Here is a 19,209-nt window from a genome sequence, read left to right on the forward strand (position 1 = left end):
CTCCTCCCTCCTCCTTCTCCTCCCTCCTGCTTCTCCTCCCTCCTTCTCCTCCTGGTCCTCCTCTTCCTTGTGCTGCTCCTCCTCGATTCCTCCCCTGATAGTGCCATCTGTCAGATAAGGCTCTCCTTATCTGGACAGGCAGAAGAGTTTCCTTTCTGAGCTTGGTGGGACTGGGCCCTTAGGCCAGGTTGGCACTTTGCCTGCCCTACCATCCTCTCAGATAAGCCATGGTACATGGTAAGTGGACCACTGATGTGTCTTCACACTTGTATTTTTGTTCCACTTTTCAGAATACAATGATGGTGGTAGCTCACCTCCAGGAAGAGACGATGGTTGGAATTCTTTCCGTGATAATTTTGGCAAGAGGAGACCCCTTTATGAACACAATGAATATGAGCCTCAGCCCTCACACCTCCAGGAAGATGACGGAAACATGGTGATGAGGCATGTCCAGGAGGACCCCAAAGTAAGACGGTAAGCGACCAGGAAGCATGGTTTGCACGCAGCAGCCCCTGGGAGTATGCAACTCTCTCACTCTCCATGCACTTCTTTTTCTTCCCTCACTGCCCAGCTGAAGCATGCTGGAAGTGGAATAATGGTTCAGCAGTCCTAATTGTGGTGCTGGTGTCAAAGAGCTGAGGGTGTACAGAAGACTTTCTTAGCACCTATGGCCACTCACCCTCCTTCTCTCCTCATTCGCCCTGCAGCTCTGCCTATAACATCCGAGGCAACAGGAGGAGAGTGACATGGCACAGTGGAGGCCATGTCCATATTACTGTGTGCAGAAATAGAGACCCTCTGGAGAGAGAAATGGGGGAGAACACAGAAGATGAACCCCCAGGGAGCTGGTTCAAGGTCACTGTGAGTACCCCTAAAAATGTATGCAATGTGCAGGAGAGAAACGTCAGGGGGAGTTGTGTTGGTGTCATGTAGAGATGCTCGTTTCTTTTGCTGGGGACAGTTTGTAATCTGTCCTTTTTATTACTAGGAGTTAACAATCTTGTTCATCTAAGGGCAAATTCAGAGAAGCAATATAAAGGGAACAGGCTGACGGTAAGGAGAACGGAGGAGACTGTCTCAAGGCAAAGATGGACTCTACTGCCAAGCATATGGAGCAACTCCACACTGGAGGTCTCAGTTTGGCAAGCTGAGTGTGAGAGATGAGGGGGTCGAGTCTCTGGAGACCTTGTCTGAGGGGCAAGCAGTGTCTGCAGTAGGTAGGATCTCCTGGAACTTTATGAAAGGAAGACCATCTCTAACACCTTGCTCATTGGGAAGAGAGTTTTGACTGGAGAGAAAGAGTATTTAGGAAATCCATATTATGCGCAAACATAAGAAATCATGCCAGTGGTTCCTTCTTTAGAAGCCCTTTCAAGCTCAGTAGAAGGCCGGAAAAGCACATTGTGTTGGGTCTGTTCTCCAGACTGCACTCCCTGTTGTCTGTCCTGTCTCCCATCCCTTCTTTCCATCCTTAGATTCCTTATGGGATACACTATGACAAGACATGGCTGATGAACTCAATCCAGAGGCATTGCAGTGTCCCGTTCACTCCAGTGGATGTAAGAGAGGATGCTGAAGCCAGACGAGTGGGCACAGGGAAGGGGGAGAGACCGGGTTCAGCAGGTTCTGTTGGCCTCTGATACTATTGCTGTTGCCTTCAATCCCTGTAGTTCCACTACGTGGGAAATATGGCTCGATTCTTTGTCCAGGAAGCCAGCACTGCCTCTGCCTTGAAGGGTGTCAGCTACAAGATTTATGACCAGGAGGGCCGAAAGGTGTGTGTTGAGGGTGTTACCTGTACCTCATCCTGGGGAAGGAGTACAGGCCAGGGGCTGGTCGTCTTCCTTGGAACTAGGGTTCCTGGTGCTCAGCCCACCTCTTCTTCCTGCAGATGCCTATCTTTGTCAACACCTCTGCTGTTCCCTACTCTGTGCAGAATAAGTTGGAGCCAGAAGAAATGGAGCAGCTAAAGGTAGTGCAGACTGAAGGCATGTTGTGTGCCCACCTCTGCTTCCTCCAGCCCCCCGTCCCCCTCGCCCCCGATTTCCCTGCCATCACCACAGCCCCAGAGAGGCTCTCTCCATCTCTCTCTGCAGCTGACCTTGAACAAACGGTATGATGTCTTCCAGCAAGCTCTTGACCTCCAGAGGCTCCGCTTTGACCCAGGTAAGGCTGACAGCAGTAATTCTAGGGCAGGTGAGGGCAGAGGGGTCTTCCTGGAGGGAGACTCAGGGATGGTAATGTGGGGAGGGGCTGGTGCTGGCCCCACACCCCACTCAGCCATCTGATTCCCTCCCCTCTCCTTCCTGAAGACTTGGTGGGCCATGATATTGATATAATTCTGAGTCGAAGAAACTGCATGGCTGCCACCCTGCAGATCATCGAAAAGAATTTCCCTGAGGTGAGGCTGTAGGTCCAGCGCTGGTATGATGGTAGGGGGTGGGAGAGACAGGAGGCGGAGGGCAGATGTGTGTGTAAGGTCCTAGGGAGTAACCTTCACTCTACCTCTTCTTCCCGCAAAGCTGTTGTCCTTGAACTTGAGCAGCAACAAACTGTACCGGCTGGATGGCCTGTCTGACATTATACAGATGGCCCCCATGGTCAAGATCCTGAACCTCTCCAACAATGAGGTGAGAAGAGGGAGCCAGATCAAAGTTGGGCTGACCTTGGGGTGGGGGGTAGTTGTCATCAGAGAGATGAGGAGGGAGATGAAGGCACCTGTGGGGGAGGGTGGGGGCCGGGGGTGCAGGGGCCTGGTTGTTTTTCTTTCCCTGGGATTTGCTTTCCAATTTCCTTGGCATATTTCTCAGCTGCAGTCTGTGTGGGAGTTGAGAAAGATGAAAGGGCTGAAGCTTGAAGAGCTGTGGCTAGAAGGGAACCCATTGTGTGGCACCTTCCCAGACCAGGCCACCTACGTAAGGTCAGTGTGAACACCCTGTCCTCCTTCTTGGTGACCTTCACCCAGGGGAGCCTAAAATATCTCTGACAGTGTCCCTTTGCCAAAAGTGGCAACTCTGGTCTTCTGGGAGGCTCACAGGCTCTGCGTTCTCTTTTCTGTGTCCCTTACCTGTGTTTAGAGGCCTCTTTCCCTCCTCTGACATGCTCACCTCTTCAGGGGCTCAGGGCTGTTTCCAGCTCTCTGCACCCAGCATTCTCCACCAAGTCCTCCCAAGAGTGTGCTCCAGGAAGCAGGGCTTCTCCTCTTCACCAGGAGTAGGAGTGACCAGCCTTGATCCAGATGCTGGTATCCTGGACTGAGAAGGGTCCTCCAGCTCAGGGCCTTGTGCTGAGACAGGGCTTCCTTCTTCGTGCTGAGATGGGGCTTCCCTCCCCTGTTCTCAGAGGGGCCCTCTTCCCCTTCTTCCAGAAGGGTCTCCTCTCCTCTGCCAGATTGATATGGGGGATTTCCTGTCCCATGCTGGGAGCTGAGGCCCTGGGTGGCTGCTGTCATGACATCTGTTCTGCGGGCCCAGTGCCAGGGGCTGGACCCTTCTTGGGAACAAGCAGGGTTCCTTGAGTCAAGCGGCCACAGGTGGACCCCTGCCAGTGGGCAGAGGGTTTTCTGAGGCAGGAGTGGAAGGCAGAGGGCAGAGGTGATAGAGGAGACAGAAGGACAGGCCTCTCAGGAGCACCTCCCATCCCTCCCTGCACACCTCACGTCATCCGGCCTGGTCCTTCAGAGGAGCCCTGGGTGGCCTGAGACAGGTGTGATTCCTCAGGTAAGAACCAACTGAGACAGGTGCAGGGGCCATGAGGAGAGAAGATGGTGATCACAAGAGGGTTGTGGAACTTCGGGCTCTATGCTGAGCTGGGACCTGACGCTGTCCTCCTTCTGGGGAAGGTCTGCCCCCATGGCTGCTCCGTTTCCCAGGCCCAAGTCTGACTGAACTCTCGCAGGTGCCAAAGTTTCAAGCAGCACCCAGTGGGCCCCCAGCCCAACATGTGCATATTTTCCATTCCTATCTGGAGTGCCTGGGCCATCCCAGGGCAGATGAAGGACAGGGCTGCAGCAGGGGCGCCATTTCTTCTTTCTCCTCTCTTCTTCCCTGACCCCCACCACAGTAGAGCTTCTCTCCCTTCCCTTTGCTTTCTCTCTCTCCCCCTCGTCTCTATGCCCCTATGTCTCTCTCATCTCCCCCTCCTACCTTCTCTCCTTTTCTGTCTTCATCCCCCTCCATCTCCCTCCCTGGCTCCAGAGGCCCTCCTCACTCACCTTCCTGCCCCAGCATCCTGGGCCTTCCACTGGGGGATTGGTGTCCCAGTCTTGGCAGAGTTCTGGATGCTCAGTGAGGTAGCAGAGCCCCGGGCTCCCACCCCATTCCCTCTTCTCTCCACAGCCTCCAGTGGGGCCCTAGGGGACGGAAGGGAGGGGAAGGAAGGCCTGCAGCATGGGTTTGAAATGCTGGTCCTTTTGGCAGAGGAGGAGGGATTCAGGGCAGTCTGGGTAGGAACTACCCAGGGGAAGGAGAGGAAGGAGGGAAAGAGGGAGAGACCGAGGAAGAGAGGCTTTGCAACCCTGAACTGTCAATCACTTCTTTCTGTTTTTGGTTTTGGACAGTGCCATCCGGGATTGTTTCCCCAAGCTGTTACGCCTGGTGAGTGCCAACGTTCATCATTGTCTCTTAGTAACCTTGGTGACCTCTGCACCTGCCCTCAAGCCCTTTGGTCTTGCCTAGATTGTACATTTGCATCAGGCCCTTAACCATCTTAGGGGACATGGAGTCCTAAAAATGACATGGATACACTCCCTCAAAAAACACCCATAAATACATACACATACATACACACACACACACACACACACACACACACACACATTACATATACTGGAGATGTCCAGGACCTCACGATGAAGACATCCACTGTAAGCTTTCCCATGGAGTTTCCAGGGCCCTTTCACACCTGATTTCTGACTCTCACCCTTCTGGGCCCGTCCTTTTCCCCGATCATCCAGGGCCATGCCCACGGTCTCCCCTCCTGACTTCCTCTTCCCTTCTCCAGGATGGCCAGAAGTTACCCTCACCAATTATCATTGACATTGACACTCCTTCTGTAATAAAGCCCTGCAAGGTGAGGAAGAGGAGAAAACAACATTTGGGGTGTTGTGGGGAGGCTTTATCAGCCACATAGTCTTAAATGCCTTTTGATTCCAGGAAAGCTATAAAGGATCTGAGACATTGAAGAGTATTATCCTCCAATTCCTGCAGCAGTAAGTACCCTTGAGACCATGAGGAATAGTGAGGGCTGAGGTTTGGCCAGGCACAAGTCTGCTCACAGAGACTTTCAAGTCTCATTTGGGGCTTGGTTCACACACACAGCCTGTTCTCATTGCTCCCCCTTAGGTATTACTTTATCCATGACTACGGAGACCGAAAGCGTCTCCTGGGTGCTTATCACGAGGAGGCCTGCTTCTCTCTGACCATTCCCTTCCAACCAGAGGACCCAGCCCCGTGAGTATCACAGCCCAGCCTCTGCTCCCGGGCCGTGTAGCTCCCTAGCAGACACAGGCCAGCTCCTGCAAGCACCCACACTGACCAGACCACCACCCACTGTTCCTCTTTGTCTCTTAGAAGCAGCTTGGGTGAGTACTTCAAGGAGAGCAGGAATATGAAGAACCTCAAGGACCCCCGTGAGTGTGTGATGGGAAGACTGGGTGGGAAAGGGCTGTGAATGGGTCAGTCATAGGTTCCAGGGCGAGGCAGCCCCTGACCTTGGATTGCTTCCCCTCTCCCCACAGACCTGCGGGTCCAGCTGCTGAAGCACAGGAGAGGTGACATTGTGCGCGCCCTCTGTGTGTTGCCCAACACTCAGCATGACCTCAGCTCCTTCCTGGTAGACATGTGGTTCCACACGGTGAGCGCCTGCTTCCTCCCTGGGATGGGCCAAGGACACCTCAGGTGGGTAGGAGTTTGAGGTGGTGACTGAGCGTCTCTTCCGTTTCAGGAAACGATGCTCTGCTTCTCTGTCAGTGGTGTGTTCAAGGAAGGTGAGTGTGTGTAGACCCCCTCCCCAGATGCCCCACTGCTTCCTCCCCCTGATCAACCTCTCTCCCAGAACCCTCCAGGCTTCCCTGAGCCCTCCCCTCCCCTCCTCTTTCCCTCCCCTTTCCTTCCCTTCCCTCCTCTCCTCTTCCCTACCCTTCCCTTCCCTTCCCTTCCCATTCCATCCCAAATGGGTTCTCTAGCCCTCCATCTTCTGACAGACAACCCAGGTCTGAGCTGTGTCCATGTCTGTCTGCCCTGCACACCCTGGGCATTAGGGACAAAGGCTTTGGAGTTTGGTGGCTCTCATCCCAGATCCTTACTCTGAGAACTCACAGTTTCCTCATTTGCAAAATGGGGTCGTGATATCCATCTCTTGGGCAGCTGTGAGACATGCATCTCATGACCTTGTGAAGTGGTTGTCATGGGGCCATGTCACTGGGAGCAGACTGCTCCTATAGTTGCCCTCCCCATTCCTGACACCCTGGCCCCAGTGAACAACTGTCCCCTCAGCCTAAGTGTCAAGTTAGACTCTGACTGGGGACCCCCGTTTGAGTGTGTAAAGCACCTGTGGCTCTAAGGGGTACTATTGTTTGTTGTTTGTTGTTGAAGTGGAAGGAAGTCCTCAGGGCTGTGTGCGTGCCTTCACCCGAACCTTCATCGCTACCCCTGGCAGCTTTTCCAGGTGAGACCGTGTTGTGTGTGAGAGCGCCCATCGCAGCCTGGGCTCAGGGGCATGGGAATGTGGTGATGCAGACCTTAGGTTTCCTCAGTATGGTGGAAAGCCAACAGGTAGATCCAAAGAGCAGTGTATGCTAGTGGTTAAGAAAAGCATGGGCTCTGGAATTGGCATATGGCTTCTCTCCTTGACTCAGCAGTCACTTGCTGTGTGACCTTGGTCAAGTCACATGACCCCTCTGTGACACAGTGTCTTCTTCTGAAAATGGGGATCAGACTGTCCAGTCCTTAGGCTGCTGTACAGGGTAAATGGGAAATTGTCCCTAGGTTGAGGGTTATCCTATAAATCTTGTGAAGCTGGTAGACATCCTCTGCAAAGGTGGGCTCTGTTGGGGGGTCGGACAGGAAATCAAGGAACCTGGGGGATTGACAGGAGGGGTAAGGAAGGAATCTGGGTGCTGAGTGGCAGTGGGAGCAGGATTGTCGTTGGGGGTCTGGGGTTGTTCATCTGTCCAGTTGTCTGATTGACCATTTTTCCTCCAGTCTTTTCATCGTGAATGACGAGCTATTTGTGAGGGAAGCCAGCCCTAAAAAGACCCAGAGCACATTTTCCATCCCAGTACCTACACCCTCCACCAGCTTCATGCCCACTTTCTCCAGCGAGCAGCAGCAAATGGTACAAGCTTTCTCCACTCAGTCTGGGATGAACCTCCAGTGGTCTCAGAAGTGAGTATTGTGTGTGCATGAGGATAAGAGGGAGAATGAGGGAATTAATAATGGGAACACACAAGCAATTTTTAAAAATAAGTATTTGAATATTTTGCTTCCAAAAAAAAGTAAGCTCATGAAAAAGGTACCCTAATTTTATGATGCTATATGCAAAGCATTTTAAAGTAGTATCATGCTCAGATAACATAATCTTTTTCCTTTACATCTTTATTGGAGTGTAAATGCTTTACAATGTGGTGTTAGTTTCTGCTGTACAACAGAGTGAATCAGCTGTATTTATACATATATCCCCATATCCCCTCCCTGTTGAGCCTCCCTCCCACCCTCCCTGTGCCACCCCTCTAGGTCGTCACAAAGCACTGAGCTGCTCTCCCTGTGCTATGCAGCACCTTCCCACTAGCTGTTTTTCATTTGGTAGTGTATATATGTCAGTGCTACTCTCTCACTTTGTCCCAGCCTCCCCTACCCCCACCCGTGTCATTGAGCCCATCTCTATGTCTGCGTCTTTATTCCTGCCCTTGCCTCTTTACCCCTGCCCTGCCACTAGGTTAATCAGTACCATTTTTCGAGATTCCATATATATGTGTTAGCATATGGTGTTGTTTTTCTCTTTCTAACTTACTTCACAGACTTTAGGTCCATCCACCTCGTTTTTGTGGCTGAGTAATATTCCATTGTATATATGTGCCACATCTTCTTTATCCATTCATCTGTTGATGGGCACTAAGGTTGCTTCCTTGTCCTGGCTGTTGTAAATAGTGCTCTAATGAACACTGTGGTACATGTTTCTTTTTGGGTTATGGTTTTCTCAGGGTATATGCCCAAGAGTGGGATTTCTGTGTCATATGGTAGTTCTATTTTTAGATTTTTAAGGACCTTCCATACTGTTTTCCATAGTGGCTGTACCAGTTTACATTCCCATCAACAGTGCAGGAGGGTTCCCTTTTCTCCACACCCTCTCCAGCATTTATTGTTTTTAGATATTTTGATGATGGCCATTCTGACCAGTGTGAGGTGATCCCTCATTGTGGCTTTGACTTGCATTTCTCTAATGATTAGTGATGTTGAGCATCTTTTCATGTGTTTGTTAGCCATCTGCATGTCTTCTTTGGAGAATTGTCTATTTAGGTCTTCTGTCCATTTGTGGATTGGGTTATTTGCTTTTTTGGTATTAAGCTGCATGAGCTGCTTGTATATTTTGGAGATTAATCCCTTGTCAGTTGCTTTGTTGGCAAATATTTTCTCCGATTCTGAGGGTTGTCTTCTTGTCTTGTTTATGGTTTCTTTTGCTGTGCAAAAGCTTTTAAGTTTCATTAGATCCAATTTGTTTATTTTTTATTTTTTTTAATTTAATTAATTAATTGGCCGTGTTGGGTCTTTGTTGCTGTGCACAGGCTTTCTGAATTTGCGGAGAGCAGGGGCTATTCTTTGTTTAGGTGCACAGGCTTCTTATTGTGGTGGCTTCTCTTGTTGCAGAGCATGGGCTCTAAACACATGGGCTTCAGTAGTTTCAGCACGTCAGCTCAATAGTTGTGGCTTGTGGGCTCTAGAGCACAGGCTCAGTAGTTGTGGCACACAGGCTTAGTTGCTTTGCATCATGTGGGATCTTCCCGGACCAGATCTCGAACCTGTGTCCCCTGCATCGGCAGGTGGGTTCTTAAGCACTGTGCCACCAGGGAAGCCCCCATTTGTTTATTTTTGATTTTATTTCCATAATTTTAGGAGGTGGGTCACAAAGGATCTTGCTTTGATTTATGTCATAGAGTGTTCTGCCTATGTTTTCTTCTAAGAGTTTTATGGTGTCTGGCCTTACATTTAGCTCTTTAATCCATTTTGAGTTTATTTTTGTGTATGGTGTTAGGAAGTGTTCTAACTTCATTCTTTTCCATGTAGCTGTCCAATTTTCCCAGCCCCAGTTATGGAAGAGGCTATCTTTTCTCCATTGTATATTCTTGTCTCCTTTGTCAAAGATAAGTTGACCATATGTGTGTGGGTTTATCTCTGGGCTTTCTCTCCTGTTCCATTGATCTCTATTTCTTTTTTTGTGCCAGCACCATACTGTCTTGATTACTGTATCTTTGTAGTATAATCTGAAGTCAGGGAGCCTGATTCCTCCTGCTCCATTTTTCTTCCTCAAGATTGCTTTGGTTATTTAGGGTCTTTTGTGTTTCCATACAAATTGTAAAATTTTTTGTTCTCGTTCTGTGAAAAATGCCATTGGTAATTTGATAGGGATTGCATTGAATCTGTAGGTTGCTTTGGGTAGTATAGTCATTTTCACAATGTTGATTCTTGTAATCCAAGAACATGGTATATCTCTCCATCTGTTTGTGTCATCTTTGATTTCTTTCATCAGTGTCTTGTAATTTTCTGCATACACTTCGTTTCCCTCCTTAGGTAGATTTATTCCTAGGTATTTTATTCTTTTTGTTGGAATGGTAAATGAGAGTGTTCCCTTAAATTCTCTTTCTGATCTTTTGTTGTTAGTGTATAGAAATGGAAGAGATTTCTGTGCATTAATTTTGTATCCTGCTGCTTTATCAGATTCATTGATTAGCTCTAGTAGTTTTCTGGTGGCATCTTTAGGATTTTCTGTGTATAGCATTTTGTCATCTGCAAACAGTGACAGTTTTACTTCTTTTCCAATTTGGATTCCTTTTATTTTTTTTTCTTCTCTGATTGGTGTGGCTAAAACTTCCAGAATTGTGTTGAATAATAGTGCCGAGAGTGGACATTCTTATCTTATTCCTGATCTTAGTGGAAATGCTTTCAGTTTTTCACCATTGAGAATGGTGTTGGCTGTAGATTTGTCATATATGGCCTTGATTATGTTGAGGTAGGTTCCCTCTATGCTACTTTCTGAAGAGTTTTTATTATAAATGGGTTTTGAATTTTGTTGAAATCTTTTTCTGCATCTATTGAGATTATCATATGGTTTTTATCCTTCAGTTTGTTAATATGATGTATCACATTGATTGATTTGTGTATATTGAAGAATCCTTGCATTCCTGGGATAAATCCCACTTTATCACGGTGTATGATCCTTTTAATGTGCTGTTGGATTCTGTTTTCTAGTATTTTGTTGAGGATTTTTGTATCTACGTTCATCAGTGATATTGGCCTGTAATTTTCTTTTCTTGTGACATCTTTGTCTTGTTTTGGTATCAGGGTGATGGTGGCCTCATGGAATGAGTTTGGGAGTGTTCCTCCCTCTGCTATATTTTGGAAGAGTTTGAGAAGGATGGGTATTAGCTCTTCTCTAAATGTTTGATAGAATTCGCCTGTGAAGCCATCTGGCCCTGGGTTTTTTTTGTCAGAAGATTTTTAATCACAGTTTCAATTTCAGTGCTTGTGATTGGTCTGTTCATATTTTCTATTTCTTCCTGGTTCAGTCTGACATAATCTTTAATATGGAAAATCATAAAAAATTCATTAAGAAACATACATAAACAAGTTTAGCAAAATTTCAGGATATAAGATCAATATATAAAAATCATTTGTGTTTCTATGCACTTACAATGAAAAATCCTAAGTCGAAATTAAGAAAGCAGTTTGAATTTAGTACTAGAAAAAAGAATAAATACTTAGAAAAAAATGTAACTAAAGAAGTGAAAAACTTATACTTTAAAACCTTCAAAACATTGCTGTAATAAATTAAAGAAAACCTAAAAAAATGGAAGGACACTCTGTGTTCATGCACTGGAAGACTTAATATTGTTAAGTTGGTAATACTATTCAAAGTGCTCTACAGAGTCTACATCATACCTATCAAAATCCCAGTTGGTTCCTTCTCAGAAATTGATAAGGTGATTCTAAAATGCACATGGAAATGCAGTGGACTCAGAATAGTGAAAACAATATTGAAAGGAAGTAAAGTTGAGGACTCACAAGTCCTGATCCTCAAAATTTCAAAACTTACTACAAAAGAAGTATAATCAAGAGTGCATGGCACTGACATTTGATAGGTCAATGAAATAGAATTGAGTTCGTAGACAATTAGTTTTCAATAGGTGCCAAAATAATTAATGGAGGAAAAAATAGTCTTTTCAGCAGATGGTGCTGGGACACTTGGATATTCATATGCAAGAAAAATGAATTTTGACCCCTGTCACACACCATATACGAATATTGACTCAAAATGTGTCAAAGACCTAATGTAAAATATACCACTGTAAAAACTCTTACTGACTTACTTCACTTAGTGTGACAATCTCTTGGTCCATCCATGTTGCTGCAAATGGCATTATTTTGCTCTTTTTTATGGCTGAGTAATATTCCATTGTATATATGTACCACATCTTCTTTATCCATTCCTCTGTCAGTGGACATTTAGGTTGCTTCCAAGTCTTGGCTATTGTAAATAGTGCTGCAGTGACCATGGGGATGCATGTATCTTTTCGAATAATAGTTTTCTCTGGATATATACCCAGGAGTGGGATTGCTGGATCATATGGTGGTTCTATATTTAGTTTTTTAAGGAACCTCCATACTGTTCTCCATAGTGGTTGTGCCAATTTACATTCCCACCAACAGTGTAAGAGGGTTCCCTTTTCTCCACACCCTCTCTAGCATTTATTGCTTCTACATTTTTTGATGATGGCCATTCTGACTGGTTTGAGGTGATACCTCATTGTAGTTTTGATGTGCATTTGTCTAATAATTAGTGATGTTGAGCATCTTTTCATGTGCTTTTTGGCCAACTGTATGTCTTCTTCAGAGAAATGTCTGTTTACATATTCTGCCCATTTTTTGATTGGGTAAGTGAAGTAAGTCAGACAGAGAAAGAAAAATATCAGATGATATCACATATGTGGAATCTAATTAAAATGATACAAATGAACTTACTTACAAAACAGAAACAGACTCACAGATCTCAAAATCAAACTTATGGTTCCCAAAGAAAGGAATCTGAAAAAGAATGGATATACACACACACACACACACACACACACACACACAGAACTGATTCACTTTGCTGTACACCTGAAACTAACACAACACTGTAAGTAAACCATACTCCAATAAAATTTTTTTTGAAAACACATAGAAGCAAGCATAGGTGTATATCTTCATGACCTTGAATTAGGCAACGGTTTCTTATACATGACACCAAAAGCATAAGCAAGTAAAGAAACAAATAAATTGCACTTCATCAAAAGTAAAAACTTTGGGACTTCCTATATGGTGCAGTGGTTAAGAATCCACCTGCCAATGCAGGGAACACGGGTTTGATCCCTGCTCCAGGAAGATCCCACATGCCATGGAGCAGCTAAGTCCATGTGCCACAACTACTGAAGCCCACGCGCCTAGAGCCCGTGCTGTACAACAATAGAAGCCATCACAATGAGGAGCCCGCGCATCACAATGAAGAGTAGCCCCTGCTCGCAGCAACTAGGGAAAGCCTGTGTGCAGCAACGAAGACCCAACACAGCCAATAAAAATAATAAATAAATAATAAATAAATAAATTTATAAGAAAAAGTAAAAATTTTTGTGCATCAAAGGACACTATCAAGAAAGTGAAAATACAACCCACAAAATGGGAGAAAATATTTGCAAATCTCATATCTGATAAGATCTACTATCTAGAATATTGAAGGGTTTTACAATATAACAATCAAGAGATAAATACCCAGTTTAAAAATGGGGAAAGAATTTGAATAGAAATTTTTCTAAAGATGATATATAAATGACCAACAAGCACATGACAATGTCCTTAACATCATCAATCATTAGGAAAATACAAATCAAAACAACCACTTCACATACACTAAAGTGGCTTTAATCAATGAAACAAAAGATAAGCATGGGTGAGGATGTGCAGAAATTAGAATTCTCATATATTACAGGTATATGTTCAGTGGAGCATTCACTTTGGGAAAAAATTTGGCAGTTCCTCAAAATGTTAAACAGGGAGTTACCATATGACCCAGTAATCCCACTTCTGTTTATTTTACCAGGAGAAATGAAAATCTATGTTGACTGTAAAACTTGTTCAGGAACATTCATAGCAGCATTAATGATAATAGCCGAAAAGTGGAAACAACCCAAGTGTTCTTTAGGTGATGAATGGATCAGTAAATCTGGTACATCCATATAGTAGAATGTTATTCAGTAATAAAAAAAGAATACTGTTCTAATACATGTCATGACATGGATGAACCTTGAAAACATGATGCTAAGTGAAAGAAGCCAGTCACAAAAAGTCAAATATTGTATGAAATGTCCAGAATCGGCAAATCCACAGGGACCAAAAGCAGATTAGTGGTTGCCAGGGTCTAGGGGAAAAGGAGGAATAGGGAATGATCACTAATGGTTAAGGAGTTTCTTTTTGAGGTGACAAAATTATTTTGGAACTAGATAGTTGTGATGGTTGCACAGTCTTGCGAATGTACTAAAAAGCACTGATTTGTATACTTTAAAATGGTGTGTACATTATATCTCAGTAAAAGATGATTGGAAACTTGTACTTTAGAATTTTTCATTTGTTCTTTTCTTTTCTTTCTTATTTTTTTTTTTTGATGCCATAAATAAATGTTTATTTCCTTCGTGTCAGACCAGAAGTTAGCAATCCAGGGCTAGTGTTTTTTTGTTTTTTTTTTTTAAGCTCTTTATTGGGATATAATTGCTTTACACTGTTGAGCCAGTTTCTGCTGTACAGTACAGTGAGTCAGCTGTATTTATGCATATATACCCATATCCCCTCCCTTCTGTGACTCCTTCCCACCCTCCCTATCCCACCCCTCTAAGTCAACACCAATCATCAAGTTGATCTCCCTGTGTTATGCAGCAGCTTCCCACTAGCTATCTATTTTACATTTGGTAGTATATATATGTCAATGCTACTCTCTCACTTCGTCCCAGCTTCCCCTTCATTCTCCCCCACCCACCCTGTGTCCTGAAGTCCGTTTTCTACATCTGCATCTTTATTCTTGCCCTGCCGCTGGGTTCATCAGTACCATTTTTTTTAGATTCCATATATATGTGCTAGCATTCAGTATTTGTTTTTCTCTTTCTGGCTTACTTCACTCTGTATGACAGACTCTAGGTCCATCTACCTCACTACAGATAACTCAGTTTCATTCCTTTTTATGGCTGAGTAAGGAATGAAATTGAGTGATTTGTTATTTTCTTGAACATCTTTCTTGATCAGTATATATTGAATTCCCTTGTTCTTTTGCACAGCTCTACTTTTCTGTTTTGAATTCTAGTGGGCATGAATGCTAGTGATAGATGTTTTGGTTTTCACTGGGCCTTTCTTCGTCATTACACATAGTGTTCATACTGGTACGTGTGTCCCAGCAAGAAAGTGGCATAGATTTAGCGGTGGCATTGCATGGTCAGCCTGTCTGTACTGTGGTACTAATGGAGATCACCTGTTTTTCTTCCACTGCAGGTGCCTTCAGGACAACGAATGGAACTACACCAGAGCTGGTCAGGTCTTCAGTATGCTCAAGGTGAGGTCTGGGAATCAAGTGGGTTAAAGATGAACATTTCTGGGCCTTCAGGGAGGCCAAGAAGTTGGAGGCTGGAGACCTGGGAATGGAACTCAGGGTCTTGGCTCTTCTGACATCCTGACTCCTCCTCTCCAGACTGAGGGCAAGATCCCAGAGGAGGCCTTCAAAGAAATCCCCTAAAAGGAGCCCTTGGATGTCATCTTTGTCTTCATCCACCTCATCTTTTCTCTCCAGCCTCGGGCCATGCCCATGAATAGGGTTGGAGGCCTGGCCAACCAAGAAGCCAAAGTTACCTTGTAGGCCAGGTAACATAGCAACCTGAAGGATCAGTTGTTCTGTGTATTTTCCCCACTTACAATTGCTGTTTGTTTTCATAATAAAGAGTGCTGTTGAACGTTGTATGTTGTGTGTCCTGCATTGCTTTTCCTTGCCCCAATCATGAGCCAGTGAGTCCAGGCCTGAGAGGCCCTGCCTTCCTCACCAACCCACATTGATCCTGGCAGTCTCTAGCAGATACATCAGGCTTGACTCCATAGATAGTTTGTCAATAAATTCTGATGAGAGGGGGCATGATCTGCTTCCAGGGATTGGTTTTTGGAGGCAGTATGACTCAGATGCTCTACCTGGAGACTCTCAGAAGCAGGCATGTGACTCAGAACAACAGAGGCTTTGCGAGGGATGCCAGCTGACTAGTGAGGGCTGTGGAAGGAAGGAAGGAAGATGAGGACGTGCATATGTTACTTCTTGTTCCTAATAATTTCCAAGGACCATACTGTGAACAATTTCAAGATTTGCATGCAGGTGAATGAGAAACAGGCCTTTTCACACCTCTCACATTGCTTCCTTAGGGATTCTCAGCCTTCCACTTTACTGCCTCTTCCCCCTTTCTAAAGGTACACTGTGGGAGGGATCTCACTTCAGTACCTTAGAGTAGGGGAGAGTCAGCCTGTCTGCCCATGCATTTCCCAGAGAGCTGACACCAGGTACTCCATGTCCATGTGCTTGAGGGGGTTGAGCCATTTAATTTCACTTACAAACAAACAGCAATAACATGGAATCTCACATTATGGTCAGATCTCTGTGACCTTTCTCATCGACACAATTAGCAGTAGAGAATTGCAGGCAATAGTTGAAAGGAACACAACTTATTTTCTGTACTTCTGTAATGTTTGCACTTTAAACAACAAGGAGGCATAACTTTTGAAATTAAAATAATAGCAATACCAAATTTCAGATTATGATCATATAAATGAAGACACAGGTGAGGTACCACCAGTTTACAAACTATGCCTCCATTTTTGGGTCTTGCATATGTTATTTCCAACCACTTGCCACTTTTCTTTATGTCATTTACATGAAGGATCCATATATTGGTTTGTGAATGTCTTTAAAAATATGAACAAAGGAAATGATTGTCATTACATAAGGAATAATTCCATGTTATTCCATGTAGTGCCTCAATGATCAGAGACAAGTCCTGGCATTCTCACCCAGAGAACACAGATCTCAGTGTACACTTCTCAGGCACACTGTGAGGCATAGAGACAGAGTCAGATGTAAACCAACAAACTGTAGTGTTTGGCTCAACTCAGGCTCTCCTAGTTGTTTGAATTCCCTCGTGGACAGGGAACGTGGAACTCATCACATGGCCCCTCTACTTACTCTCTGCATCATCAGGCTTCCACATCCTTGGCCTCCTTCCCTAACCAGCTCAGATGCTGCCTTGGTCTTCCATTCACTTGTTCTCCTGCCAATTCCTTGCTTTCAATTCCCTTGCTCTCCTGATCCTGGGCAAATGCTAACCCTGAAGCCTACCTCTCTCTCTGTCTCTGTCTCTCTCTGTCCTTCATCCTCCAACTAACTTGTGTGCCTTCCCTCAGAATTGCTCTGGCTCCTGTCCTCCCAGAAAGCCTTGCTATGCACCGGGCCTCATCCTTTTCGTGCCATCCGGGCCTCTCACACGAGCGATTCAGTTTGTGGCGAAGCGTCGAGGCGGCTGGTACCGAGGAAGGCGGCAAGGGGAGGTGCCGCCGCAGAGGCCAGGACTCGGGACTATGGCGCCCAGAGCATATGTGAAGAGAGGCAGACCATATTTTGCAGCAGCACTGTGCCAAGGGGCTTTCATTAAAGAGGGTTAATGAAATTAAGATTGGGTTCTCAGATAGGCTAGTGATACAAAACGAGATGGACTAGACCCAGAAAAGACATCCCCAGATAGGGGTAAGAAAAAAGAGCAATCCGATGTATCTGTTTTTCCTAGAGCCTCAAAACATTATTATTCGAGATCACGATCAAGGTCAAGAGAAGGAAAACAAAAGTCAGATAGTGAAGGAAGAAAACACAGGAGCCAGAGCAGAAGCAAATAGCATGCTAATGCGCGAAGAGACTGAACTGAAGATGCTGCAGACTCAGCAAGATAATAAGCCTACTTTATGATAAGAACCAACTTCTTCTTAAGACAGGCAAGAAGACATGAATCCAAAGATAATTCCTCTAAGAAACACAAGTCTGAGGAACATAATGATAAAGAACATTCTTCTGATAAAGGAAGAGAGTGGCTACATTTATCTGAAAATAGTGAGGACAGACACAAATGCAAAGAAAGAAAATCAAGAGGCAGAAGTCATTCAAGGTCTAGGTCTCGTGAAAGGTGTCATTGTCGTAGAAGCAGAGAGCAGAAGAAGTCAAGATCTAGGAGTAGGAAGCGGAAGTAGAGATCCAGAAGCAGAGAGAGGAAGAAATCACCATCCAGAAGCAGGGAGAGAAAACATCGGATCCTATCTCGTTGCCGCTCAAGATCAAGACACAGGCATAGGAGTAGAAGCAGGAGTAGGACAAGGAGTAGAAGTTGAGATAGAAAGAAGAGAATTGAAAAACCAGGAAGATTTAGCAGAAGTTTAAGCCAAACTCCTAGCCCACCTCCCTTCAAAGGCAGAAACACAGCAGTGGATGCACAAGAAGCTTTAGCTAGGAGGTTGGAAAGGGCAAAGAAATTACATGAACAGAGGAGAAAAGGAAATAGTTGAAAAAAAACCAACAGGAAATAGCTGTAGCTGCACCTACTGGAGGTTCTGTTCTCAATGTTGCTGCCCTGTTGGCATCAGGAGCACAAGTAACTCCTCAGATAGCTATGGCAGCTCAAATGGCAGCCTTGCAGGCTAAAGCTTTGGCAGAGACCAGCATAGCTGTACCTAGAGATTACAGCCCAGCAGCTGTAAGTCCAGTGAAATTTGCTGAACAAGAGAAAACAAGGAAAATGCTTTGGTAAGGCAAGAAAGAAGGATACAAATCCCAGTCTGCTGAAATATGGGAGAAATTGAATTTTGGAAATAAGGACCAAAATGCCAAGTTTAGGAAATTAATGGGTATTGAGTGAAGATGAACCTGAATGCAGCTCCATTGATGAAGAAAGTTACAAGACATTGAAACAGCGGGAAGAAGTATTCAGAAATCTAGATGCTCAGTATGAAATGGCAAAATCACATACCCAATATACAAAGAGGAATGGGATTGGGTTTCACATCATCAGTGCAAGAAATGGACGCAGTTTGAAAAGATCATACTTTATATTTGGGACTTTTACAGACTTCTGGTTCCAATGTCAGGTCCTTGTCCACCAAACAGCTAGTATTCTAGCTTACATGGATGTTGCTTTGACTTTATTGAAAAATACGATCTTTTTGTAAATATCAGATCAGTGATACTGGTGTTAGTGTTGTAATCAGATTAAACCCACTTCCTTTAAACTTGACAGGACTATAGAAAGGACAATATTTTTCAGTTCATGAATTCTACTTTTCAAATATATAAAAGCTGCAGGTGGGATAAAATCTCATACATGGATTTTTGGTGTCTGCTGTCTTGTGTACTTTTGTACTTAACCTTGTACAGTTATTTTCATCTCTTGAAACATGAAATAAATGTTATGTAGATGTTCTTTAGAAGATCTGGCCATTTGGTACATAATCCAGCACAAGTAAGCTGGGTGGTGATGATAATAAAAATGGTTTTCTCAAAACTGTTGTTAAAAAAAAAAAAAGAATTGCTCTCGCTCCTGTGTGGTACTCTCCACTCCCAGCATGTTGTCTGAACTTTTGTCTGAACTGATGCCTTTATCCCTGGGATCCCTGCCTGCAGCCCCCACCCCAGCCCTACTAGTACTGCTTATCTTTCAAAATATGGATTCCATTTATCCTATTTACCTGCTGATAAGGTTTGAATAATACCATTCTGTAAATGACCACAGGATTTCCCTCCAGGCACTGCTCCTTATGAGTCTAACCCCTTGTAACCCCTGTGCTGGAGAAAGCCAGTGGCGTATGTGAACACTTAATTTCCTCAGTGGCCATATCCAAGGGCAGAAAC

The 19,209-nt window shown here is 44.9% G+C and overlaps 1 protein-coding gene and 1 pseudogene across 1 annotated transcript; both read left to right on the forward strand.

The window, feature by feature from the left end:
* Nucleotides 1-301: 301 nt before the first annotated feature.
* LOC130841431 (nuclear RNA export factor 2-like) lies at nt 302-15,024 on the forward strand. The gene is made up of 20 exons (XM_057717599.1): nt 302-474; nt 708-861; nt 1,476-1,559; nt 1,671-1,781; nt 1,892-1,972; nt 2,097-2,166; nt 2,313-2,401; nt 2,523-2,630; nt 2,811-2,920; nt 4,559-4,595; nt 5,002-5,070; nt 5,154-5,209; nt 5,343-5,450; nt 5,571-5,629; nt 5,738-5,853; nt 5,944-5,986; nt 6,594-6,666; nt 7,203-7,385; nt 14,784-14,844; nt 14,980-15,024. The coding sequence occupies exons 1-20, from the start codon at nt 434-436 to the stop codon at nt 15,022-15,024; spliced, it is 1,698 nt and encodes a 565-aa protein (XP_057573582.1). The 5' UTR covers nt 302-433.
* A 2,252-nt stretch (nt 15,025-17,276) lies between these two features.
* Nucleotides 17,277-18,396, forward strand: LOC130841323 (arginine/serine-rich coiled-coil protein 2-like; annotated as a pseudogene).
* The last annotated feature ends 813 nt before the right edge of the window (nt 18,397-19,209 follow it).

This window comes from Hippopotamus amphibius, chromosome X, assembly GCF_030028045.1.
Source record: "Hippopotamus amphibius kiboko isolate mHipAmp2 chromosome X, mHipAmp2.hap2, whole genome shotgun sequence".
NCBI lineage: Eukaryota > Metazoa > Chordata > Mammalia > Artiodactyla > Hippopotamidae > Hippopotamus > Hippopotamus amphibius.

What these genes read in the sequence shown, in the direction of transcription:
- LOC130841431 (XM_057717599.1), top strand. Translation starts at nt 434, where the DNA reads ATGGTGATGAGGCATGTCCAGGAGGACCCCAAAGTAAGACG. An exon ending in GACCAGGCCACCTACGTAAG is followed by an intron (nt 2,921 to 4,558) that starts GTCAGTGTGAAC and finishes GGTTTTGGACAG; the next exon opens with TGCCATCCGGGATTGTTTCC. An exon ending in CAACCAGAGGACCCAGCCCC is followed by an intron (nt 5,451 to 5,570) that starts GTGAGTATCACA and finishes TTTGTCTCTTAG; the next exon opens with AAGCAGCTTGGGTGAGTACT.